The sequence below is a fragment of the Exophiala spinifera genome, assembly GCF_000836115.1.
Source record: "Exophiala spinifera strain CBS 89968 unplaced genomic scaffold supercont1.3, whole genome shotgun sequence".
NCBI classification, from domain to species: Eukaryota; Fungi; Ascomycota; class Eurotiomycetes; order Chaetothyriales; family Herpotrichiellaceae; genus Exophiala; species Exophiala spinifera.
This window is the reverse complement of record NW_015622515.1, coordinates 2,138,558-2,165,216: the sequence shown is the minus strand read 5'-3', so window position 1 is coordinate 2,165,216 and position 26,659 is coordinate 2,138,558. Positions and strand designations below refer to the sequence as shown.

Genomic DNA, 26,659 nt, shown 5'->3' with positions numbered 1-26,659 from the left:
AACAACGACCATATAAAAAGCATGTGCTTCTCCCCTTCGCCTGGGCACTCTCAGGCACTCTCGGCAGTGTACGGGTGCAGCCGAACCCTGGATCGTCGTTGCGCCTAGTCGCAAATGGGTTTGTGGATGGACGTCAGGCATTAATAACTTGTTCCCTGTGAAGCCTTTTGCATCTTTTGCCTCTCCATCCAGTTGGGCATCAACCTGATAGTAGGGATGACTCAAAACTCACTACGGAGACGGGTCTGGGAGCAAACTTTTGTCTTCTTCTATATAGCCCATGATGTCCTTAATCAAGGACCATCTCGTACTTTGGCGAGTCCTGTACAATACTGGCTCGACCAATGTTCATTAGTGTCGACTCATTGGGGGGCAATGGTCTGTTTGTGATCCTTCTCCCAGACGAACACCCTGCATTGCGCTTGATCACTTGTTTCCTGCGTAAGGCTAACGCCAAGTTCTTATCGAAGACAATAGATCCCACCCGCACGCCATGGTAATGAATTCCTGTTGTCATATGCTAAATGTACAATTCCCCGGCAGGACTCCATTTCCTATGCCAAAAGTGAAAAAGCTTGGATATCTCAATTGTTGCTGTTGAAGAAAAGAAGGGACGTCTCATCATAAGATCATTTCGTCGACGCGTACAATCTCCTGTTCGCGGCGGACCGGGTTTCGAGACTTGAGCTCGTGTATGACGGCTGCTGTGTCACTCCTGTATGTGGAGGGTTCGTGAATCATCGCTAGGAAGGACGGCCTCCGCGCCCAAAATTTTCAGAGGCACGATTATTGGAGAGAGTCATCGATTTCAAGTTCATTCAGGTCGTCTCAAGGATCTGGATTCGCCACCTGATAAAATGTGAGCAAGGTTCACTTGAGAAGATGATAGGAAGGAAGAATCAGCATACCCGTAGCTGCCTTGAGTAGTCCTGGTTGTCCTGAAGAGACACATTGCTCACGTGACCTTCGTCATGGAAATACAGGGCATAAGGGTTCAACCTCTGGTCAGTAGCCAGACTTCGTCGATCAATTCCTGAAGAACCGGTGCCCGCGCTTCTTGGACCGTTGCCGTTGGGTATCCCGGAAGTGTTGATGCGGGGAGTCTTAGTCCCAAGCAATCCTGAGGATGACAACTGACTAACTTGTCTCGAAGGTACGTTGTTTGACGGGGACTGGTCGCCACTTCGAGCAATAAACGATGATTCAGGCTGGCTATTGTTGCTGTTCCTCGCCTGCCGGCGTCGATACCAAATGTACATGCCAGCACCGATGAGAGCACCTACACCGAGCGCGGCGCCAACAACAATGCCAGCGACCTTCCCAGAACTGATGCCCCCTCCGCCACCGCCAGTAGCAGATTGGCCCAACGTCGCATCAGAAGAGACCGCGGGAGTTGGGGTTACCAGTATCGTGGTGATTTTGCCAGTGACAGTAGTGACGCTGGTGTAGACTTCGGTGGGGGCAGAAGTAGTGCTTTCCGTAGCTGGGTCTGCGGTGGTGGCATCAGAGGAAGAGGGCGAGGTCGACGGAGAAGATGGCTGCAAACCGCGTCAGCAAACCGTGTTAGCAAACCGTTTTCATGGACTACACAGGCTGAAACAGTCACCAAGACACCCGTCTGACAAGGAACAGTACAATGGGGTGACATCGTGAAAGAGACGGGTGTATCATACAATGGAACTTGATGAGCTTGTCAAGGGAGTACTTGACGTGTCATATGTTACGGAAGTAGCCTCGTCAGAGCTCTGAGAGGATCCAACGGTTACCACTGATGAGGAGGAAGAGGCAGAAGAGGAAAAAGTTGCCCGAGCATTAGAGGTGGAAGTAGAGGGTGATCCGGACTCAACTGGAGAAGTACTAACCGACGAAGAGGTTTGGGGTGCTGTGTTGCTTGCAGAGCCTCCAGAAGTGCCGAGAGGAGCTCCAGGACTTAATTCGTAGTATCCGTAAAGGCCAGCCTCGGTGGAACCACACCAATCCGAGGGATAACCAGGACATTGTTCGTTGCAATCGTACGTGCTTTGCTGGTCAGTAGGTACGTAGTTTGAACACCAGCAGTAAGAACCCTGGAGGATGGCAAAGGCGTATGATCCCTGGCAGTGGTCATGGCACAAGCCATTTGACATGTACTGGCTGTAATCTGGTTTCAGGTCAGAAATTGGCAGTAACATTTAAGACCAAGACAACACTCACATCGAGGGTATGAGCCCGCGTTGTTGTCTGGTGAGCAATAAGTGATGGATAAGCCATGTGCCTGCGAGAAGAGCGAGGCGATAAGGGCAATGTAGAGCATGAAGACGCCCCGGCCAGGACCCGGGAGACCTATGGAGAGCATCTTTTCTCTGAGTGAGCCAGCGGCAATGATTGTTCCAACTATTACTTCCTCATCGAAGGATACTCCGTCCGAGCAGCGTGAGAAATTCGTAGACGCGAGCTGGCAGTAGAAGAGGTCTGACCGTGAGGTTTTATTGCATCGAGCTTCGAACGGGGAGGTCTCTCTTGTAGCCGGAGCTTCTGCGGTGGATTTCAATCTCTTGGGACAGTAACCGACTCAGTCAAGAGGCAGAGAGACTGAAGCTATGAAACTTTCTTTTTCTTCCGGCCGAAGTCGTAGGAGAACAGATCTGGACGGGTGAAGAGGTTGGGGGAGTGTCAAGTGAATTACACTCGTGGTACTTGGCGCGAACAATGGCGAGAGTGACGGCAGGGAGAGCCGTGAAACAAGTGCAGGTGTCGACCAGTAGTGAAGGTGTGTAGCTAATTAAAAGAGGAAATATGAGTACAAGACCTGCAGATATTGCGGTTTGGGGGGTGAAGGGGAGGGGAGGCAAATATCAAAAGGTGGTCGCAGTCGAGGTACTATTGGCAGCGTGGGCGGCGGAGGAAGGAGGAGAGGCCTTGATGGAAAGGCGACAACTACGACTACACGACCAGACTAGTTAGTGGGCACTGAGAGCACACGAAAGCTGAGGTTACGGCCCAGGGGTTGCGGTACGGCGAACCAACAAGGTACGGATACTACGAGATACGAAACCGGCACTAGTGGATTCGGGTAACGATGGACCAGGGTGTCAATTGGCAAAAGCCCCGTTTGGAAAGATCAACGATCAACGAAAAGATCAGGTTTTTTATGCGGGAAGACCAAGTCGGAGGCGATATCGCAGGACTGTAATGTACTGTACGACTAGTAGTTCACTACCTGAGGCGAGCTGGAAAGCTACTCGGCATGCGGGCATGAAACTGCTCTTCTACGATTCCACGAGGACTGCATCGTTGCGACTTGGAAGACATGCTGTATCCATGCTCCGTACAGGTGTATCGCCACAACAACCTGGAAGTCGTGCGGCCCGGTAATGTTGTTTTGATTTTCCAAAGCGCGAGCCAACAGTACAGTAGCAACTACCCAAGTCAGGTAGGCTTCGAGTTATAAATAATTAGTATGCTACAGGTACAGTGCCAGTGCCTCTTCTGTAGACGAAAACACGAGTAAACATCAGCTCCTCTTTTGTAGTCTTCCCGCCATGCGCCAACCTACTTTATTACTATTGTATGTCCTCGTGTTCATTGCCCTGCAACCATCAGCCATACCCGATCCATAAACTCAATCACCTCCACCTAGTCGGATGTCCCGGGCATTATTGAATGATGCCAACAACTTTAAACCCAAGTGACGATGATTGGCAATAACATCATGTACGTACACCCCCGCCAGTCCCATACCATTCTACAGCAGATGACAGTGGACGGGCCACCACCGCACACGATTACCGAACATGATGTTGCTGTACCTGTCATGGTCAATCCTGGGGAGAGGTGGTACTTGCGTCGGATGTTTTGACAGATGCAGCCCTGTAGGAAAATAAAAAGGCGCACATCATTCGCTGTCGGCATTACGGAACGTACACTGTCTCTGCAACCTGACGATCTGATGACAAGTTAACTGTAATTCAATAGATGACCCAGGGCACACTAGTAGACCTCGAAACCCAGTCTGCCCATACATTGCATTAAGCGGAGTCGACCTCATTTGTGTCTCTTCAGTGATGCATTGATCCTGCAGCGACAGGCTGTCCTGACAAATGGACCATCTCCTGTTACCACCCTCTCGTCGTTGTATCAGCATGCAGGCCTCACTGATCCTCGTGTTTTGGATGTCCGTACCGCCGAACAACATTGTCTAGGCCGTCAATAGGCTCACTTCATATCCAAGCGTCATTATTCCGGGCGGAGGACCTCGGCGTCCAACCTTGTGGTCCACAGCGTGTCCGTGCTCAAAGCATCATGCAGGACGCAATTTTCTTAGTACACAACGACGGATTTTCTCATGATCAAAAATACAGGCATTCAAGTATCAGGGTCTATACCTAGGCAGAGTCCCTTTCCAGCGACTTCAGCCATGATACCGGTCGTGTTGAAAGAAGACGGCGAAATGATCCGTCGTTTGCAAATCCATGCGCCTGCAGATGCGGTCATGCATTGGTTCCCGCTGTGGCGCATGCGGTGTCACCACTTGGCTGCAGATTCGCTTCAAGAAAACAACAGGTGCAGCCCGTTCTCCCTCCCAAGCAATTTCCCTTGCGCTCTCATCAAATCCCACACGCCTCCAAATCTCGTCTTCAGATCACATCAACATCTGGCCCCCTCTTGCATCTCTCACCGCCAGGTTTCATGTGCTCTGGGGGTTACACAACATGCTCGGTGCCGAGCACAACTTCACGCTTGCTGACTCACCGTCTCCCCGGGCCCCACGTGTTTGCCATGGCACCAGTGCAAGATTGCGCGGCTCTGAACGACGGCCTTGATCTGCGTCTTGATTGTGCGACGGTGGGCGACAAAGGCCAGATCAGGACTCCCATTAGCCCTTGCAAGAGAGACACAACTCACACCACTTCTGGCCGGAGTGGTTAAGCTTGCGCGCATCTGTTGTCCTCGTACTGGAGCATCAGTGGGTATGTTTCTGATCCAGCTTGGCCATTTGAAAGGGTGGTCGGTTCTCGTCCAGGGGAATCCATGCAACCCGGACAGCAAATGGCATGCCACATGCCCAAGGCTTTTCTTCGCAATTGCGGGGGAAGCCCGCGAGTACGTTTCCCGCTGCATGCCAGAGGATTAATGCAGAGAACCACAGCTTGCAGGCTTTTCAGATGGTGAGCAACTCAGAACCATTCCTTTGCATCTCATTCCGCGGTCACGACTCTGGTTGGCTCAATAATCGCTGGTCCGTGGATCGCTGTAGACAAACCCGTTCTCTTTCCGCTACCAAATCAAGATGTTACCCGTCCCATCCTAGGCAAAGAGATGGTGTATTTTGACGTGCATGCATAAGCGTCTGCGCGATCAAAGGGCAAGAGTACAGTAGCCTATTGATTGGCTCTCCAGTTCATTTTTCTTTTGCCATGTCGTCTATGTTCTCGTTATCGCGCAACAGATACCAGCCTCCTGACTTTTTCTTTCCCGCATGCGGTTGCATCCAACGAGGGGTTCTCGGTTCTGTGGGCGCAAACCCACGCATAGCAGCAGACTCGGGGCACGAGGTCCAGACCCTCTACCGACCATGCCAGGAAAGCTACTATCAATTCACCGAGCCATCCTAGTAGATCCCGTATTGAGGACGATTTGAAGCTACCTTATCAGTGACGCTAGGGTATGTTCTCCGCGCCGCAGTTTAGCTGGTGGTTACTCTTCACATCTACCAGTTTAGACCATCAACGTGCATGTGCATGTGCATGGCTTTGCTCAGCGGTAACTTCTGTCCAGTCCCGTACGATTACTAGGTAGCCGTCGGCAAACAAGCAGCAAACTGTCGAAAATTGTTCCCCCCCCCCCCCCCCCCAAGATTCGCAGCTTTATCGTACGGTGAATGAACCCCCAGGCGGCGGGGCCAGATAAGCTTAGCTTTGCCGGCAAAACAAATCACAATACAGTGGGCAGTCCTTCCCAAAGGGACAATGATACTCGTAGGTGGTTGCAGGGCGCCTGTACGGAGTACGTGCCCATCACCATTTCATCACCATGTGTTTGTCCCTTTTCATCACTGTAATTTTGGCGGGGTTCAGCCTCACGGGGACCAAGGTGTTCGAAATGTCCAAAGCTCAATCTTGGGGGAAACGAGGTGCTGAAGATCCCGACCCCCGGAGAAATTAGCGACGTTTGATCAACCGGAGTCTACGTCAGACTCCACGTGACTTTGAGCGCCCGAGCCAACCAAGGCTGCAGCACCGCAGCACAGCCTTGTCGTGTGAAATTGCAGGTCTCACCCCTTGATATCACCATGTATATATAAATAAAAACATCTTAAAAAGGTTATGAAATTAAACTCACCATCCTGGTTGTGGTAAGATGAACGCCACAACCGCGTTCAATGTCGACTACCACGACCACGATTACGCATGCCGACCAGAGGGTAAACAAACGACGAAATGCCTTCGAGCTACTGTCCACAACCCTGAGAACCTGGGTCAGATCTGTTTGATGAGTAATAAGGTATCGTACTGGGTAGTCACTTCAAATTTCACAAGATCCAAAGGAAAGAAACAAGGAGTGACCCCTTCTCGCCTGTGATAACCTAGACCAGACGACATCGACGATACGAAGTAGATGGAGTTAGGACAGCAATTCCACCATCAGGGATCATACTCTTGTCGCTTTCGAAATGTCCGAGACCAACTCGCACTGTCTATATCTACCCCAAGGAGCATTATGTCCAATCGTACAGCGCCACTGTCTTACAGCTTTGCGCCGGCCTTCTTGCGCCTCTCTCTTTCTGTGTCTCTGAGCAGCCGTCTGAGAATCTTACCCGATGCACTCTTGGGAATGACATCGATAAACTCGATACCGCCCGCAAGCCATTTGTGTCGAGCCTTTTCCTTTTCGACATGTTTGGCAATACTGCGCTTGACCATGGCATCGCTCTCTTCCAGTCCGATCGAATTGGACTTGACGACGAAAGCCTTGGGGACCTCGCCAGCTCGCTCGTCGGGCACGGGGATAACGGCGCAATCGGCGACGGCAGGATGATTGAGGAGGCACGATTCAAGCTCTGCAGGTGCCACTTGAAGACCCTACAATTGTCAGCATCAAATGTTTTCTCGCCGTCGCAACTCAGTCTTACCTTGACTTTGATGAGCTCTTTTATTCGGTCCACGACCCAGATATGTTCGTTACCCTTTGGCGACACTCGGATCTCGACTTCATCACCGGTTCGCATGAACCGGCCTTCGGGCATATCCACAAACGTCTCCTTGGTCGATTTTTCGTTCTTCAGATATCCCAAGACCACGCTGGGTGACTTGACCAAGAGTTCACCACGCTGGTTATATCCCGTGATCTCGTTACCTTCAATACTCATGATCTTGGCCTCGTAACCTGGAATCAAGCATCCTGACGAGCCGAACCAGATATCAGCCGGGGTCGTCGAGCACACAACCGTGCACGTCTCGGTAAGTCCGTAACCCTGTCGAATGAGCCACTTGGGATATTGGGCGGCCAGTTCCTTGGCGGTCTCCTCGCCTAGCGGAGCGGCACCCGTGAAGATTCCCCTTACGCTCGACAAGTCGAACTTTTGCAGAATCTGCGTTTGCTTAACCATCGCGATGATGATCGGTGGGACAATGTACAGTGTGTTGATCTTGTACGTCTGGATCGAGTTGAGGTAGTGCTGCAGGTCGAATTTCGGGAGGATTATGACTTTGTCACCACGGTAGGTCGATGCATGGCAAATCACGATCAAGCCATAGATGTGTGACTGCGGCAAGAGACCAAGTACCACGTCCTTATAGCCAGGTGCAATATCGTCTCGAGTAGACTTCTCGTACAGGGATATCTGGACCGTGTTGGCAATTACGTTTCTGTGGCTGATCATGACACCCTTAGGAAGACCGGAAGTACCGCTCGAATAGCACAGAAATGCCACCTGTCGTGCGCCCTGGCCTTTGGTCCATTTGATGGGTTCCAGCTCTGGTAACGACTCTCCCTCCTTTATCAGCTGGCCCAGCGTCTTGAACTCCTTGGGGACCGGAGGATCGTTTGGCATCTCGCATATGTAGATCTTGTCCTTGGGTATGTTTGCCTTGGCCGCGGCCTCTAGTGCCGTCTCCAACAGAGGCATGACCGTGAAGAGGGCTTTGGCTCCCGAGTTGGTGAGTTGGTGACGTAGTTCGTCTGCACTGTAAGCTGCGTTGGCGGGCGACGACACCCCGTTGATTCGGTGGATGGCCCATGACAAGGTCATGATATCGATCTGGAACCATATCAGTTTCGTATAGTCGAAGAAAAGGACGGTTAAAAGTGTGGGAGGCGTTCCCGCATACCGTGTTGAGCGCAAAGACACCAACGACCTTGTCGTATTCGGTGCCCTCGTTCACTTTCCATCCTAGGTCTTTGGATAATGCCCGTGCCAGCGTTCGGACGCTCTCTTTCTGGTGCGTCGCAGAGATGCTCTTGCCAGTGAGACCGCATGTGTACGCGTCCCAGGACTCGGCGAACGGTCGTCGCCCGTACTGCTCATCCAACATGAAATCGCATATCGGCACCGTATCGGGGATCTCTGGCAGTGTCGGCAGCCACGGCGCAGGATAAAACACCATGATGGCGGGAGGTGATTAAGAACCCTTATTTGGGGGAAAAAAGACCTTCTGTCTGGCCGGCTTTACTCCTCAGATTTGGGACGACGACAGAAAGTAATGCGAGACACAGTTGTAAAAGAAGGCAGAGAGGTAGATCCGAATTGGCAAACGGAAGGAGAAATTACAAGGAAAAAGAACAGGAAAAGATCTTAAAAGAGTATTGGCATTTCTGAGAACAAGAGCCCCCAGTGCATGGGTGCTTGCCTCAACCTTCCCCAAGAAAGGACGATATACCGAGGTATTGTCCATCGTAACTTGTCCGCATACAGTATGGGCGCGCTCGATTGGGGTGGGTTTTTATGGAGTTCTAAGGGGAGCGAGCTCGACCCGCGGAGTTTACGTCCCACGTTCCCGTGGAGTTTGTGGGCTGGTGGCGCGTGTGATGATGGGCCGAAAGTGAGAGCGCAAGGACAAGCCCAATCATCCGACGCCTGCAGATGACCGCCTAACATGATGTTCCGAAATTGCAGCTAATAACCCGACAGCTCTCCGGAACAAGGTCTTGGGCATTGCCTCGAGCAGTACGAGTTGAAGATTAGTCCACCGGATGTCCCGAGTGGCTTATATCACAAACGTGGTGTATCTACAGATTTGTGCGCCGAGATGAACGTTAGCTCGGGCCGTGTTGGTAGGTACTTGCACAGAGGGTATATTTACAGTACGTGCATGTCTGGGTACTGGTGAAGTTGCGCTTAGTAACTCCTAGAATCTCAAATCAAGTTTCTTGAACAGTGAGTGACACACTTTCTTGCGTGATGGAAGGGAGGTAAAAACAACTTCGCTCGCGATCGACGTTTCTGTATCCGTTCAGTGGACAAATCCGCAACACTCTTTTTCGTCCGAACAACATGCTACACCCTCTCTGTACCTGTAGCGCTGATGAGTCACGGCCTGCCTCTCCAGTCAGTTCGACTCTATCTTGGACACGGACTCTGTGTGAACAACCTACATACAGAGTACAGTCCTCAAGGACACCTACCTACCTCTACGTAGGGACATAAACGTGATACAGTATCTGTGCAAGTCTAGGTCAGGTCCCTGCGTCTTCACTCTCAGCAAGTCAAGCACTGTACTTCTTACTAGGTACTTACTGACTGACTGTCGCTGATGCTCCGAACCAAAGATCAACATTGCAACAACAAAGTACTTCCCACAATACAAGGATATTGGTAGTATAGGTAGTCCGCCGAACACCGCTTGTTGTTAGAAGAGGAGAGACAAAAGCCATAATACCAAGAACAACAACCAAATTACCGAGCTACGAAAATGAAAAGAAAAGCATTCATCGACTTGATCGCCTCGGAGCACGAAGACCACGTCGCGCTTCTCGAGCGCTTCGTCCAGGCACCGTCGCCAAACCCGCCTGGCGATACACTTGACGCGGCGAATGTTCTGAAAACGTACCTGGAGCGTCAGGGCGTAGCGGTCCGCGTGCTCGCGCCGCAAGGCGATGCGAAACCAAATCTTGTCGCTGAATTCTCTTGCGGCGACGGCGACGATGGTGATGACGACGAAAGAGCGAGACGCATTGACGACAACGGCAGGAGAGTCATGATGAATGGACACATTGATGTGTTTCCCGTCGACGAGTCGCGTGGCGCTGAGTGGAAACATGACCGAGGGCCGTGGTCGGGTTATAACGATGGCAAGTACATTTGGGGACGGGGCGGCGTTGACATGAAGGCTGGAACGGCGGCCAGTGCTATTGCTTTTGGTTATGTGAGTTTTTTTTGGGACTACTCTTTTACCTTGTGCTTTAATGTTACCTTCTCTGTCACTTGCTTCTCCTCCTCCTCCTCCTCCTCCTCCTCCTCCTCCTCCTCCTCCTCCTCCTCCTCATCATCACCATTTTACAAGTACTTTCACTCGTTACTCCTCTCCCCTCTCTTCTCTCCCGAAGCATCAAAAGACTCGCGCCCTCGGCCCTAGATCTAGATCCAGGTCTTGATCTGTGGAAGAAGACAAAAGAACTCACGAACCAAACCGAACTGAATTGAACTGACGAACAACACCCACCGCCATCATATATAAACAGTTATATCGTCATCGACAACACCTCAAACTATCCCGTTCCTCAGTGGCGCTGAGCCTCGTTTCCGATGAAGAAACCGGGGGCACGTTCGGAAGTCGGTGGCTCCTGGAGCAAGATCCGGACCGCGAAAGGTGGAAAGGCGACGTCATGATCAACGCGGAACCAGGAGGGCTGCGGTCGATCCGGTTCGGCGAAAAGGGCACGCTCCGCATGACCTTCACCGTCACGACGAAAGGGCTGCACGGCGCGTACACGCACATTAGCGAGGGTGCGAACCGGGTCGCGTCGAGGCTCGTGAATAGGTTGGTCAAGATCGAAGACGACGTCACGCCGGACCTGGACGAGTCGATAGTCGAACACATGCGCCGCCCGGAGGTGAGGAGCGTTGTCGACGACATCATGGGCAAAGGCGCCAGCGAGAACATACTCCGCCCGACGGTCAATGTCGGCGTCATGAACGGTGGGATCAAGGTCAACATGATCCCGGACCGGTGCCTGGTCGAGGTGGATATCAGGTTACCTATCGGCTTGACGAAGGAGGTCGTCCTGTCTTACATCGACCGCGTGCTCGACGACCGAGAATTCAAGGACGAGGAAAAGGGAGTCAACGTCGAATACGCCGTGCAGGAGGCTGCGAGTAATCCGTCAAGTTACGGTGCCGTGAGTCACGAGATGGTCGGAATGCTAGCCAGGGCTGCAGAAGACGTGACGGGCAAAATACCGCTGGCCATCCCGAGCCTTGGAGCGACCGACGCAAAGTTCTGGAGGTATCATGGCGTGCCTGCGTTTGTGTACGGTGTTGGTCCTGACACCATGGCTGCGGCCGTGGATGAAAGAGTCAGTATCGACGAGTTTCTGAGCGTAATCAAGGTTCATGCTGTTGCTGTGTGGGATTATCTGGGCGGCGGTCAGTAGTAATTGGAATAGATGATGGCGGGAGCAGAATATTGAGATTCTTTATAGATGAACAACGAAAGCCCAGTTTTGTTGCTCGAGCTAGAAGAAACGAGCAAAGACTTTTTCGACAGTTTCCTCCCTAGGATTTTATCTTGTAATTCTTTGCGGTGCGGTGCTTAATCACCTGATTTATACTTTTCGGCTCCGTTTACGCATCTCTGCCTCAAGGCTGTATCCAGACTCTGACGCCCACTTACAGGTATGTGTGACGTAGCCCACCTCACTTCACAGCCCTTGCCAAGCAAGTGATTTTAGTCAATTGTCAGAACAGAACAATGAGTGAAAGAAAAAAAAAAGAAGGTCACGAACGAGATACAAAAATGTATTGCGTGAACAGGGAGTCGAACCCTGAGCTGTTGCTTGGAAGGCAACAATGTTACCGCCTAATAATGGTTAGGATAAATGAAATCTGGAGAAATCTGGAAGCACATACTACACCATTCACGCGATCTGATGCGATTTGATGGCAAAATTTGCATTCAAAAATAGAGATAGCTTAAAACTTGTACGAGCTCGATTAGGCTGTTTTGGGTAGTGACGGGTCAACCTCGGTAGCAAATCCGAGCCATGTTGCTGGGGCACCTCTCCTGGCCAATGCTTGTTTTGGGACTTGAAGCTGCGCGGCCTCGCAGAAATCTGTCCGGCGACTACCACAGAGCTTTGCGTCGGGACTAAGAAGAGTTGTTGCCAAACTGAGTGGCCACTGGGCGATACCTACAGACTTTACTTACGATGGAGTATCATATACATTCATTGGGTGTTCCCTTTCGACGAGCAGGGCACCAATCGGTCATGACCAAGTATGAGGCGCGGTCCAGACGGTGCCAGGTTTTGTATTGATGACAAGATATCTACCCTGGTTTTGTCTGGAGATCTTCAAGTCATTGAGCTATAAGCTCCTCTGACAGACATGAGTCCTGGATATGACTTTAAACAGTATGATACTCTCTACATATCAACAACCCCCTTTGGAAGACCAAGTGTCGCCGAAGTGCTGTACACAACACAGTCAAGGCCCGAGACAGTATCCCTTCACCTGAAAGGTCTCCACTGCCATCGTAACTGAGACAAGAGATCTACGACAAGTCATGCCCGGCAGACGCAATGTTTTCTCCCCCAGCAAAATCGACGCTGTCGATTCTCAACCGTTCGAGAAGGAAATCATCACCTACTCCAAGGCAGATACAACAGTACGTCGAGCTGCTGCTGGTGAGACCTGGAGACAGACGACCAATAAAGCCCAGCTGCAGCAATTCGACATCACTAAAAAGGACGGTGTGTTTCTCTGCATACTTGAGTTCTGCACGGCAGAGCTGCCGACATTCGAGGAACTACGTGATCATTTGGTCGCCCATTGTCGGGCAGTTGATGAGTGCTTACTCTGTGGAGACGAGGTGTCATTCAAGCTCACATGCCGCGATGTGTCGCGCGCTAGAGACCACGTACTCCTACACTTACCTCCTATGAAGCTATGCCCCATGCCAGGCTGCGGGAAGCGCTTTACGGCGGAAGTAAAGTTCAGAAATCATCTCCGGGTACATCGTGGACAGCAAAAAGAGACCACCTGTATTTTCAATTGCCCGCTCTGCGATGACTATATCGGATGGAGCAGCAAAGACCTCAGAGCACACCTGGAGACTCACCAGGATTATAAAACATATGAAGCATGCCCCAATGGCTGTGGCTCAAATCTTCGTCCAGGCAGCATGGAATGCCGCCTTCTTTGGCACTGTTGTTTGATTGATACCGGGCAGTTGCACGAATGTCCTCTCTGTCATGACAGATTTGGGACACCTAGCTCTCTTTTCCAGCACCTTAAAAGAGCCCACGAGCGTCGTGAACAGGTCCAAGAAGCGGCAGATTGGATTCTGGGGAAATGGACGTCGTCGATTTCTTGACATAAGATCGATGGAAGACAGGCTTAATCGGAGTACATACTACATTCCTCACACATGCAGCGTTTGCAGTTTACAATCCGTTCTTGCCGGCTTTGGTACATGATAAATAAGCAGACGTTTCTTTACATCAAAATCTGTCTAATAGTTCTTTAGCTCTAGCTATACGTGAACACAATAAGCCAAGGTAGCAGTTCTGATTCGTTATAATATCTGCGCCAGTGTGGCCAAAAGACCTCCAGTATCTTTTTGGTCAAGGACGATGTCCGATTTACAGACTATTGATGGACATATGTTAGTGAGTGTCGGTGTAGATGAAATGGATCTGGTGATGGCAAAGGCGGTGGATAGAGCCTGAGGACCGAACAGGACAAGGCGAGGACTTACCTCGGGATGTTCCAGATGACAATTGTTTGCGAGCGCTCGGCCAAAGGAGAGTTTGCAGAACCACGGCGAGAGTGAAGACGACCGCATGGAGAGTGGAAGGCACTCTAGTGAGAGTCGACGGAGTTGCGTGAAGAGCCTAGATGGATATCAGTGTGTCTCGGCGAGACATGGAATGGATCCAGTGATGGGAGAGACAGAATGGATCTAGTGATGAGAGACAGGATGGATCCATTCCGTGGGCCAACCGAGGATGTGTACTTACTAGCTTGAGAAGATAGACTTGACTGAGTCGAATGTGGAATTCGGTCTGTATGTATAATGGCGCCGAGAAGGTGTTCGGACAGCAGCAGAAGTGATATCTAGGTGTGGCCGCTCCAGGTCGCGAGTTCGCCAATGTAGCCGGGAACATCGCTGGCCCAGCTGTTTATGAATGTACTTCTCGTTAAGAAGAACACCTGCGAAAAGTTACTTTTATATAAAGGTGCATCCGCTGTGAAGAGCATGTTGGCAAAGCACACCGTATAGAATGGACAGTCGCCCGTCGTTGGACCGTACTGTATACATGCGCCCCTTGTAGACACGGTCTGCGGATAGTCACACCAGCGCGCGTCAGAGTCTGGTGGAAAAGCAAACATCAGCATGAAAGGTAGCAGCGGAGAAGGAAATCGAGACATACACGGGCCTCCCTCTTCAATGTATCCAACTCAAAGCGAACCCGCTTGAAAGCCTTTCTGGACGAATCGGCAAGATACGAAGACGAAAGATTGCTTTCGTAATGATGTCTAGTTCCTCTCCAAGCTGGGTTGTTCAAAGCTAATGAACTCGGCGTCAGTTTCCAGCATGAGAAAAGAACGATGATATCAACCGAACATGTCGAATGAAATGGACGTCTTATCTTCCGACGGTCGACAGCCCAGCGACGACGAGGATGAGCTTCCGCTTCCCTTGCCCACGCCTACTAGCACACCCTTGCAACACCCCGACTGTTGCCTTGGACTGTCAACGACGCTCGTAGACACCATCCTCCACATCTTTCAAGCACATACGGATACCCGACCGGTAGCAAATCCTCGAGAACTCACAAAGCCCCGTCTTAAATGCCTATCAATAGGTTCCGGCACCGGTCTCTTCGAAGCTCTTCTCACGTCACGCGTAACAGACCATCACACGTTCGAGCTGGACCTCCGTGGTGTCGAAGTCGCATCTTCAACCGCGGCGAACAAGTACCTCCCGCACAGACAGCGGTGTGCCGTACAATCGACGTCGTCCGTCTACGAGGAAGCGTCAGATTTTGACGTGTGGCTATTTGTATACCCTCGAGACCCAAGGCTGGTGTGGAAGTATCTCGACTGTGCACTCAAGCACGCGGAGAATCCTGAACTCTTGCTTTTCCTGGGACCCAAGTCGGATTTTCTACCAAGCGTTGATACACAGGACGAATCTCACCAGGAGACGTTCGCCGATGTACTCGGCTCCGTCTCGGATCATCTCGACGAATGTCAGAAATTTACGGCTCAAAATGAGGAAGCTGGCCTGCAACGTCTGCATTTGAGGTCTCGATGTTCACCCGACAGTTGCAAGAGCAAGAGCTCCCTTCTCCATGCTTCTATTCTCTCGTCTCCTGCTGTCGGGTTTACTTCGTACGAAATCCTTTGCGTTCTTTGCCGATGTCATGGGCAAAGAGATAATACAAGTGGACAGTGAACCTGTATCCCATGCTCTAGAAGTCTAGACGGTGCGGGCAATCCGTCAACGCATCTAGAAGCTTGAAAAAGCCAAGCACGACCTCTCAGCAATATCTCTGTCGCCAACGCTTAACCTGACGATATCTAAAGCTCAGCCCTTCCAAAAATTGCAATCATATCGGTGCCGTCTCTCTCTTCAGCCAATTCGTTGTCCGGTCGTCATCTTTGAAGAAGCCATTCGTCTTCTCCCACACTTCTCTATGATAATCGTTCAGCCAATCTCGTTCCTCCGGGTCCAGCAAAGCCGGGTCAATCAATCTCCTGCACATCGGGACCATTGTAACGTGCTCGAATCCGATCCAGGGCTTATCCCCAAATTTATGGTTCGTCTTGGCCTCTCGTGCCATGATCATATTTTCTATCCGGATTCCAAATTTGCCATCTTCATAATATCCTGGTTCGTCGGAAACGACATTACCAATACTTAACGACACCTCCGAGTAAGCGGCGCGCGTACCAATGCCGATAGGTCCTTCGTGGACATTGAGGTACGATCCCACACCATGTCCGGTACCGTGCCTGTAATCGAGTCCTTCGCGCCACAAATGTTGTCGAGCAAGCGCGTCAATCGCAAAACCGGTCGTCCCTTTGGGGAAAACTGCTCTGTCAAGAGAGATGACACCCTTCAAAACGAGGGTATATGACTTGACCTCCATCTCGGTAGGTTCTCCGAAGTGTAATGTCCGGGTGGTATCAGTGGTTCCATCAAGATACTGAGCGCCAGAGTCACATAGATAGATCTGTTTGGGGTCGATGACAGCACAGTTACCGCGCTCGGGACTGTAATGAATGACTGCGGCATTCGGGCCCGTCGATGAGATCGTGTCAAAAGACAATCCCATAAAATGCTCGCCCTTCGATCGAATCTCTTCGAGCTTGTCCGCACCCTGAACTTCATCAATCCATGTGCCGCTGAGCAGCTCGTGCTCCAACCATGCGAAATATTTAATGAGCGCCGCTCCGTCTCGGATGTGGCATTGGCGCATCCCTTCCAACTCAGTGGCATTCTTGATGGCTTTGGCATCTGAGAGAGGACTACGACCTTCTTCAACCTTTTCTTCGCCGCCCAGCCCCAGACTCAGTGCCCAAGACGACTTGTTCGATAGTAACAGTTTGGGGTCGTGGGATTGGGTGGCTCCATCTTGCTGCACAGCGCCAGACGACACTTCGGCCAGGCTTGTGAGATCGTCAAAGAGAGCATTGTACGGCTTGATCTCGACAGTTTCGCCCAGATACTCCTTGACTTCCGGCCCCAATTTACCGGAATCGACATACAAAGTCGCTGAATCGTTTGTGACGGCGGCGTAAGAAAAGAAAACAGGGTTGTAAGGGATGTCACTTCCACGAAGGTTAAACAGCCATGCCACTTCGTCTAGCATGGAGACGACCATTCCAGCAGCTTTCTTCTTCTTGAGCTCCTTCCGTAGATCATCCAACTTCTCCTTGAATGATTTGCCTGCGTACTTTTCGTCGAGCACAATGACTTTCTCTGCTGGCCTCGCTGGTCTATCTTTCCAGATCTTGTCAACCAAATTTTCTGAGACTCCTACCAGGGTCGCGCGAGATTTCTTCTTGAGGGTTTCACTCAATTTCCGAGCCTCTGTTGCAGTGATGACCGTTGGGTCAACTCCTACCGTCTTTCCGCCGGAGGCTTGCTCTATTGTCCTGTCTTCAACTCAGTCGTGTTCATCAATCTTCGAGGCTCAACCGTACCATTCCTGCCAAGTAGGAACATCTTCCATGCCCTGCTTCAGCAATAGCCAATTGGTATCGAGCTGTTTGGAGGCCTGATTGAAATATCGCCCATCTGTAGCTAGGGCGGCTTTCTCGAGCGTGATCACCGCCGTGCCAGCCGACCCTGTGAAGCCGCAGATATATTCTCGTCGTGCGTCGCAGGGGGCTATGTATTCTGATTGATGGCTGTCTTCTGAAGGAACAATGTAAACATCGACTTTATGCTGGCGCATCATATCGCGGAGATGTGCCAACCGCTTGGAGGTGTCTACTGTTTCCATCTCGAGGTTTCGTAAGGAACTGGAGAATGAGAAGGAGCGTACGGACTGGAAGGGCGATTGAGATCGAATTCGGCTCGACGAGCGGCGAAGTGAAACAGGCAAACGAAAGAATGACCAACGCATTGAAGGGACACTGCGTTATGGAAGTAGTGAAATTGGGAACGATCACTCTATCAAGGCATGTGCGAATATTCCTTATTGGCCGCATTCAATGCGCCCTAAGTGTACGGATGTGTTTATCTTGTCAATCTGGGGAAATCTTGCTGCTTTTGACAAGGCTGGACATTGTGGCTCCCAACATCTTACAAATGAAGGTGCAGGTGCTAGACATATGAGAGTGTTTCAGAGGAGTTCTTAGTAGACCGAAATCAGTGCTGTCTTCAATTGCGCCGTCTTGAGCTGTCTGCTGATCTATCTTGCTGGGGGAGCAGGTTGCTGGAGGCATAAAGCAGCAGGAAGCCTTTTTATATCAAACAAAAGGTCAGTTCAAGTGAAACCAAGTTAACCATCCAAGCCGCAAGAGAGATCATACCTCGCCTCAAGACACCACATAATTCCGGCGGCGTTTCGCTCAAGTCTATCGTGTTCTTCAAAGCTTCGCATCTTGGACCACTATCTTGTGGACAACAAGGTTCAGACAATTCTCAACCAGGTTGATGGTTCGAGTGAACTAAGAAATGTTCCAGAAGAGGTGACTGAGCGCCATGTCTCCAGGTTCTTCACTTTCTTTCAATCATGGAGAGGCTAATCCTAGAACTCAACGACCCCGGCAACCAGGCTGCTCCGGGGCGGATTCATAATATTCAGCGACAGATCCAAAGACTACAACGTGACAAGTCCGCGTGGCAAGGTGGTCTTGACCTTCTACGGCATGATGAAGCCCTCATAAGGTTCTATGGTGCTCTCACTTTGACCATCAAGATTAATGCTGACTGGTATGACGGTCGGATCCCTTCGTCCGGTCTTTTCTAACGAGTTATCAGGGACAATGACGGGATCGGCAAGACTAATCAGACGAGGGAGCAATTACTTGAAGCTCTGGTCAATCACTATTCACGATTGGTGACGTTACCGGACTCGAATTTTGTCCTCCAGAAGCTATGCTCTACGCTCGTCACATTTTTCGCCAAACCGGACTCAGGATGGCAAATCCCTATACGACACGTCCTCGCATGTCTCATCAGCGGACAATTTGTTCCTGAAACAGCACTACCAGATATGCAACAACTCCTTGGAGCTGCCTTAACATACTCGGACGTTCAACTGCGAGGCGTTCTCATGCTTGTTCGGATCATGGCTGAAGATCTCACCAGCAGCGTTTCGACCTCAGACGTTGAAAGCACCATTGCAGATCGCTTAGCCGCCAATTCTCTCGATGCATGGCAACTCCTCGAATTCTCATTACACAGGGTTATCAAAGCTGAGCACAAGCCAGATGGCTCCTTGATGCTCTCTTTGACACAAGAAGACATGTTTCTCAGTATTCTTCAAGCTATGCCTTTCTGGACTGGTTCGATAAAACATGGACGATTACACATAGCCAAAGATGTTGTGGACAACGTCGAGGCGATCGCCAGGAGATGTATCGCAATTGCGATGAATCTCTTCGACCGAGACTTTGCTGTAGGAAATGTCCTTCAGCTGCTCATCTCGCTTCAGCAGACATCTCCAGGGCTTCTCAAACAGTCTGTCCCCAACTATCCCGCAAGAATAGCAGACACCCATGCGGCGAAAGTAATTGTTGAAGATTTGGTACGTGGCGATTTTACTCCCAATGGAATTCTCTATGTGGATCTTTTGGAATCTATCATGAGCCAGGTAGATACTAGCACAAGAGTCTATCTCGACTCTCATCGCTATGACGATATCATTCAAACCCTTCGAAGACTACTCCGATGCGAAGGTACTGCCGTCATCGAGGATCCGGTGTGTCAAATTGCCCTTGAGAAGGTGACTGACATTGTGGAGGGCTCCACGGATTGGGAACAAGACCAAGTTGAAGACTTCATTTATGGGCTGGCAGCCGACGCATGTGACGCGTGTCTCTTGAAGGTCAAGATCCCAGAAGATCAAATGTCAAATGGCACGGCAGACTGGGATGCTGACGATAGAGCCAAATTCCAAGACTTCCGCTACGATGTGCATGACTTCTTTCAGTCAGCGTTCACCGTGCTCGGGGCAGGAGTTGTTCAAGGGATCGTGAAGACCATTGTCTCCCAAGGCGCAACGCGCGAATGGAGCATCTTCGAGGCTGCGATGTTTTGTCTCACGGCATTTTCTGATACAATGGCCTCAGAACCAGATGTTTATGACGAGCTCATTACAACAGTTCTGAGCAGCCATCCCTGGGGCGATGTGTTGACTGCAGGGAGTACAGTTCCGGATAAAGCCCGACAAACTTGCATCAGATTCATTGCGGACAGTGTCGTGTACTTACAACGACACTCCGAAAGTATGGCACTGGTGCTCAATTTTCTGTTTTCATCGCTTCATCTACAATCTTCGGCGTCTGCCGCTTCAAAGGCGATTTACAGCCTGTGTGATTCTCACAGGAGGACACTGACCCAAGCCCTTCCACAGTTCATGGCATCCTTGATGGCCGCCAACGACCTTGGTGCCACCGAGCGGCACCGCTTATATGCTGCTGTTGCTGCCATTATTCAGGCATTACCACGCGAAGAGGATAAAATCGAGCCTTTGGGAAGGCTGCTGTCATCCATTCGGACTCTCAAGGAGGCGCTAACCTGTGACTCAGAAGATAAGGACGAGCTTCTCGGTTTTTGCATTGATGCGGTGCAGACCCTCGCATCGGTTGGAAAAGGTCTTCGTTCGCCGCACGATGTCCCCGTTGACCTTGAACCTCCGGTAGATGAACAGGCAGCATTCTGGCACACTGGGCCTGGGGCTGATCTACAGCTGAATGTGCTTAACACCTTTAGGGCTGTAATACAGAAGGCACCCGATCAAGCCGACGTTTCGTTTATCGAAGCGTGCTGTGATTTCATCAAATCCGGGTTCACGGAGCAGCATCCGTCGCCGTTCAAGTTTCCTGATGCAATTGCGCTTGGAATTGTGGTACCTTGGATTACCGTCTCAAATCCGGGTATCGACATGTCGATGGCATGTGCTTCGAGCTTTCTAGCTTCTGTCGAATCCGAGAACATCCACGACTGTCTCCAAGGAGTCTTGTACGAGGTTGCGACGAATCAGCAGAGGATACTTTCCGCGCATCAACTCAACCAGCAACCCCCCAGCAACAACTTCAGTGCGGCATCTCTCGACTTCCTTGCTCGTACACTATTGAAGTTTGGTTCAATATGGTTCGCCGGTGGAGACTCACCCGAGACGACATTGTCAGTTGCGATTGAGCTGGCATTGATGGTTATGGCCGACTCAGATACTCTTCCGCGCCGCTCTGCATCTGCCTTCTTTGCGACTGTGGCAGATTGTTCCGGTCCAGGCGGCCCAATCGAGACAGCAGCTTACCAAAGAATTAGTCGCTCGCTGCAGTCCTTTGGCCCCCGTGTTCTTTCGATGATCCTTCGTCTGCTTGGTGGAGAATGTGCTCGCTCGGAAATCGAAAGCTTGACCGACGCACTCAAGAAGTTCATTCTGAGGCAGCCTATGTTGAGTAAGTTGGTGCTCCGGGAAGCAGTCAAGCAAGATGCCGGCGTGCTGAGCGAGAAGGCACTCCAGACAACGACCATCGAGCAACGAAATAGATTTGTAGCTCAGATCGAAGGACTGCGAGGAGGAAGAAAGACCAACGACATTGTGAAAGAGTTCTGGATATCATGTAAAGGGAGCGGGTTTGGGTATATCACTTAGCGATTCATCTCAGCTGCAATGTCAGTATTCAAAGAGAGTCCTCGACGACGGCCTTATAGTTACGAGGAGGATTGTGTGGTCACTAGGCTCGAGGGTTCGTTGTCTTTCGGACGATACATAACCGGCTCACCTAGAAAATTCTTAGACTCAAATCCCGCAAAACCACAACGATTAGGACTCTTTCGACGATTCCTCTCGTTCGAGACGATATGCTTGAATCCCCTGCCCAGTGAGGGTGGCTCGGTTACTCTGGCGTATTAATCTTCATCGAGGCTGTGTCTTTTTGTAGATGGAAAATCGGCTCACCGAGGGGCTCTGTGCCTGGTTGTCTACGGCGGTCAGGTGGTTATATACTAATTCTCCCAGGTGCAATATTCGCACTGGGTTTTGTGATGGGCATGCAAACAGCGGAAAGTATTAACAAATACCTTTAAGCCAAGAAGTCTTACTGTCTTAGGAACCATACATTAGACAGACTCGAGACCTGATCACCAAACAAGGCTTTTGGAGCCAACTATTTTCATCCCACTCGTTCTCACCATCAGAAGAATAGGCACGGATAGTGCCAGTAGATTAGTGTAGGGAATGCTTTATGTGGTATTGTAGACCTACTCAGCACCCACAATGCTGTAGCTATGTACTTAGTAAGTGCCGGCGCGGAAGGCTCCACAAGAATCGTCTGCACATCATCTCCGAATGTCGTCTGCTGGTTCCCAAACACAGACTGATCCTCCTTAAGAAACGTCAACCTCTGCGCTTCAATCACAGTTTTCCTCAGCACTCCGATCTCCATTTTCGCGAATGGTTGCTACGCCATGCTTACCATCCGAATCTTGTTGTTTTATCCGCAGAGCTCGTATAGACAATGAGCAATAATCCCTACGCGCTGAACGGTTACGGAGGCCCAACCAACGGCACCAACCCGTACGCTCCTACCAATGTATCCCATTCTGTCTCCTCAGGCCGCTATGCGGACCCCTATTTAAATCCGCAGAACAACTCCTCCTCCGCCTCCGTGAACAGTTTCGGATCGCAAGAACGGCGACGTCGGTCCAACCCTTATGAACAACGTGCGGAGCGAGACACTCCTGCCCAGGGGCTCCCGAGTAGAGTAGCTCCAGGAGGCGGAAGCGGCGGGGGAGGTTATGGAGGATCATCTGGAGGAGGGGGAGGAGGAGGAGGCTACGGAGGTCTACCACGTCCGAGATACTCGGAAGACGCGCCTCCAAGAAATGACCCTGGGTATGGACGAGACAGGGATCCTCAAGCATACGAGCAGAGGCCACAGAGGCCACCGACTCGAGAAAGAGACAGGGCGAACAATGACCCAAGATTCCGCGAGAACAGAGAGGTCCGGTCTCCTATGCCTCCACCTCCGACGATGCCACCTACGATGTCCAAGAAGCCTTCGATGACCAGCCTGAACGCACCGAGCCAGACAAACGGCTATAGTAACCAACCCTACCCTCTTCCCGCAAATGCGAACAGACAATATTCCCCACGTAGGCCACAGAAGAGCATGGATGAGATCTTGCGACACATTCAGTCAAATTGGAAAGACATGGAAGGCGACGAATGCGTCCCAGTCAAGATTGCCCTCAAGCTGATGGATCCGAGCTCATTAGGCCTCAAAGATAAGGAGGAAGATTTCTCAAACACGCATGTAGATTTGCAGAAATGTCTCAAGTCAGTGGTGAACGAGCACTACGCCGACTTCAACAGTGCCGTCGGTACATACCACAAGATCCAATCCGCGATCCGGGACAGCCAGAGTCGAGTAAGGCAGCTCAGGGCAGGCCTGATGAACGTCAAGGGCGGCATGTTGACGACCAGACCAGAATTGCGAGGGTTGGCCGAGCAGTCCGGGGAGCTGGACCACATGCTGGTCATCTTGAGCAACATCGAATCCCTCAAGACCGTCCCAGGCAAACTGGAGGAGAAGATCAGCGAGAAGAAATTCCTGGGCGCCGTCGATCTCTTAATGGACAGCCTCAAAGCCATCACCAAAAGCGAACTTGATGGCATCGGAGCAATCACCGACCTACGAAGCTACTTTATCAACCAGGAAAGCACCCTAGTAGATATCCTGGTCGAAGAACTGCATGACCATCTCTACTTACGAAGCCCTTACTGCAAAGACAGGTGGAAGGGGAAGAAGGCCAACGGCGAAGATAGAGAATCCAAGGACAACCTCATTGGTAGTGTCAACGCCTGGGACCGACCCTTCAACCACTACCTTAACAGCGCCGACTTCACGACGCCCATGATCGAAGACGCCTCGAAGAACCCAGAGGCCGACACCTTCTACTACATCCACATGATCCTCGAATCTCTACACAAGTTAGGTCAGCTCGGGGAAGCTGTGTCACGAATCGAGCAGAGGATGCCGGTGGAGCTGTACAAGGTAGTTGAAAAGACGAACCACGACATTGACGCCAAATACCCAACCCACCTCAGAGGACAAGTGAACAAGGACGGTCGGAAAGTCATGTCTCTGCAGGTCCACGACGGCCGGGCTCAGATCCTCTCCGACTATCTGTGGACGCTGTACTCGAAATTCGAGGCCATCGCCGAGAGCCACCGAGTGCTTCACGAGATCATTACCGGGATCGCCGCGCGAGAGAAGTTGCCCAAACCAGAGAAGTACACCGGCGGCTTCAAGGAGCTGTGGAAGCTCTACCAGATGGAGATGCGCTCTCTTTTGCATGACTACCTTGCTACTGACGGCGGGATGACTCTACGCTCCGGTCTCACCACGACGACGAGCACAGACATCTTTGCTCGCCCGACGCGCGACAAGAGCAAAAGGATGTTCAAGCTGTCCGAGATGGACCTCAAGTCCGAAGGCATGAAAGCCGAAGAGGACGAGTTGAACGAGATCCTCAAGAGTTCCGTGCCAGGATTGGTGAGCAAGTCTCGCGCCAGGGATGGGTTGGACGTGATCACCGAACGAAGTGGCCGGGACAGTTCGGCCGCTGGACACAAATTGCTGATCGAGCCAGGCGTGTTCAACATGACCGTCCTGCTCCCGCCGTCATTGACTTTCCTCCAACGTCTCAAGGACGTCGTCCCCACGACCGCCCACATCCCCATGAGTACCCTTACGTCCTTCCTCGACGATTTCCTGATCAACGTTTTCCACCCGCAACTCGAAGAGGCTGTCACGGAGCTCTGTACGCAATGCATGATCGACCTGGAAGCCTTCTCGGAAGATTCGCAGTGGTCGAAACATTCGACCCACCCCATTTTCAAAGGCACCGTCTCCTTTATGAGTATGATCCGCGCATTCTCAGGCATGCTAAGCTCGATCCCTCAGGATCAAATGTTCACACAGCTCATCATCGACCAACTCGTCACGTACTACGACAAGTGCTTTGGGTACTACAAGGCTCTGGTCAGCAGAGTTGTACCGTCTGCCGCGAACCAGAACGTCAATACTCTTGCACTAAAGGCAGCCGCTGCATTCGCGGACTCAGGAGAGGTGCGCGACGCCGCGATCGAATTGCTTGCGCACGAGCAGTCCGGCGGCGCGACGTCCCGATCCGCCCTCGTCAAGAAAGAAGTTCAAGCCCTGGTGTCTGCGACGAAACAACATCCGCTGTCAACCTACGACATCATCTCTGATCCGAAATCTGTGCACCAGCTCTCTCTCCTGTACAACTCCATGCAGTGGCTCTCCGCGGCTCTGAAACAGATCCGCCACGTCGAGAGCAGCCATCCCAGCCACACGCGGACAGGCTCGCAGTCCAAGAATGCTCGAAGGTGGACTCTGATCACAGGTCTTCGGTCTCTCGGCGGCAAATCACCAAATCACCCTGGAGCGAAAGCCCCCGTGTTTCTACCGCTCGGCTCGGAAACAGTCATTCCCTTCGACAATACCGTGTCTTCGTTCAGCGCTCTCGCCCAAACCAGTCTGCTGACCTTGCACATCGATATACGTTGCGGCATTATACACCAACTCTCACGCACGTTCCGTGGGCCTAGTCCAGAGGCCGCTGCGACCAACAACGGGTCTGGGGCATCGCCTGGTGAGCCTTTGAACCGCGACTCAACGACGCTCCCGCCGCTCGATTCTGGACTGTATCCTTATGTCCTGGCTGCGCCACCGGCCTCGGCATCTCCCCTGATTCTCGAGCTTAACAATGACCTGATTGCCTTCGACTCGAACATCGCAACGTTTCTCGGCTCTCGCGAACGGAGTTTCATCCTGACCGGTCTTGCTCGACTTGTGGATCGTTACATCGTCATCGCCGCCGACGCAATCGGCGTCATGAACACGAACGGCGCAGAGAAGGTGCGCATCGACGCCATGGTCATTCAGCAGAATCTCAGGGCCATTCTCGCCAGTACTTCCTTGACTCCTGCAAAGGGCGCCACCGGCCGATCTGCAGTCGCCGATGACACGAGCTTGGCCGCGGGTCTAGGCATTTCGACAGAGATGCGCACCACGGACGCCGAAGGCGAAGGCGATGACGACGATATTTCGGGCCTATTGACTTTGTCATCTCAATATTTCAATCTCTTCCTACAAGGGCCAGAGGCCGTGCTGCAGTATGTTCGAGATTGCAAGGCCCAGAGCAGGGATATCGGGTATACGTATGATGAATTGCGTACGCTGGTGGAATTGATTTGTAGTGCCAAACTTAGAGGAGAGGATAGAGAAGAGAGCATCAAGGCCAGGAAGGGCCAGCAGGAGATCCTGCTCGCACTGGGCGAGGTCATGTGGGATTCGTAGTTCGGAGATCGAGGTTGGGAAAGGGAGGGCCGAGCCGTCCAGGAAAGATAGCAGACACTTTGTTCGATATGTTTGAAAAAGAACGCGTTGTGTATGTGCGTGCATGTCGTCGGTGTATTTATTTTCTAGTTATGCACGTCGAGAGCGTTGCAATGCATGATGAGCGCTGGCTTGAATTTCCTGCGGCGGGTCGATCTCTGTGACGTGATGGTTAGAAGATACGGCAAGGTTCCCATCGTGATTCGTGTCTGCTCTATCTGTGTCAATGTAGGTGGTTTAACGAAGCGAGTCGTGAGATCTCTCTAGGCCTTGGGCTTTGCTCGCGGGCGAATCGAGCGGTCGACACGCTTAGGATGGAATTCGGTGTTTGATGGCGGGGACTCGAGAATTCGTGCACGCATCTGCCGCGGCCGAGCTCGTACCGATCAAGGAGGCCACTCC

At 51.5% G+C, this 26,659-nt stretch overlaps 7 protein-coding genes across 7 annotated transcripts; 4 read left to right on the top strand and 3 right to left on the bottom strand.

Moving 5' to 3' along the window:
- Positions 1 to 828: 828 nt before the first annotated feature.
- Positions 829 to 2,335, bottom strand: PV08_04527 (uncharacterized protein; the record flags this gene model as incomplete). Its single annotated transcript, XM_016378874.1, has 4 exons — positions 829 to 849; positions 909 to 1,538; positions 1,674 to 2,140; positions 2,194 to 2,335. 4 exons carry the CDS (start codon positions 2,333 to 2,335, stop codon positions 829 to 831), a joined length of 1,260 nt encoding a protein of 419 aa, XP_016237551.1.
- Positions 2,336 to 6,725: 4,390 nt separating this feature from the next.
- On the bottom strand, positions 6,726 to 8,585 carry PV08_04526 (uncharacterized protein; the record flags this gene model as incomplete). Its single annotated transcript, XM_016378873.1, has 3 exons — positions 6,726 to 7,061; positions 7,112 to 8,239; positions 8,310 to 8,585. 3 exons carry the CDS (start codon positions 8,583 to 8,585, stop codon positions 6,726 to 6,728), a joined length of 1,740 nt encoding a protein of 579 aa, XP_016237550.1.
- Positions 8,586 to 9,890: 1,305 nt separating this feature from the next.
- Positions 9,891 to 11,571, top strand: PV08_04525 (uncharacterized protein; the record flags this gene model as incomplete). The annotated part of the gene is made up of 2 exons (XM_016378872.1): positions 9,891 to 10,343; positions 10,660 to 11,571. 2 exons carry the CDS (start codon positions 9,891 to 9,893, stop codon positions 11,569 to 11,571), a joined length of 1,365 nt encoding a protein of 454 aa, XP_016237549.1.
- Positions 11,572 to 14,765: 3,194 nt separating this feature from the next.
- On the top strand, positions 14,766 to 15,599 carry PV08_04524 (uncharacterized protein; the record flags this gene model as incomplete). Its single annotated transcript, XM_016378871.1, has 1 exon — positions 14,766 to 15,599. One exon carries the CDS (start codon positions 14,766 to 14,768, stop codon positions 15,597 to 15,599), a length of 834 nt encoding a protein of 277 aa, XP_016237548.1.
- A 154-nt stretch (positions 15,600 to 15,753) lies between these two features.
- PV08_04523 (uncharacterized protein) lies at positions 15,754 to 17,655 on the bottom strand (the record flags this gene model as incomplete). The annotated part of the gene is made up of 2 exons (XM_016378870.1): positions 15,754 to 17,305; positions 17,354 to 17,655. The coding sequence occupies 2 exons, from the start codon at positions 17,653 to 17,655 to the stop codon at positions 15,754 to 15,756; spliced, it is 1,854 nt and encodes a 617-aa protein (XP_016237547.1).
- A 735-nt stretch (positions 17,656 to 18,390) lies between these two features.
- On the top strand, positions 18,391 to 21,483 carry PV08_04522 (uncharacterized protein; the record flags this gene model as incomplete). The annotated part of the gene is made up of 2 exons (XM_016378869.1): positions 18,391 to 18,590; positions 18,639 to 21,483. The coding sequence occupies 2 exons, from the start codon at positions 18,391 to 18,393 to the stop codon at positions 21,481 to 21,483; spliced, it is 3,045 nt and encodes a 1,014-aa protein (XP_016237546.1).
- Positions 21,484 to 22,348: 865 nt separating this feature from the next.
- PV08_04521 (uncharacterized protein) lies at positions 22,349 to 26,218 on the top strand (the record flags this gene model as incomplete). Its single annotated transcript, XM_016378868.1, has 1 exon — positions 22,349 to 26,218. One exon carries the CDS (start codon positions 22,349 to 22,351, stop codon positions 26,216 to 26,218), a length of 3,870 nt encoding a protein of 1,289 aa, XP_016237545.1.
- Positions 26,219 to 26,659: the final 441 nt, after the last annotated feature.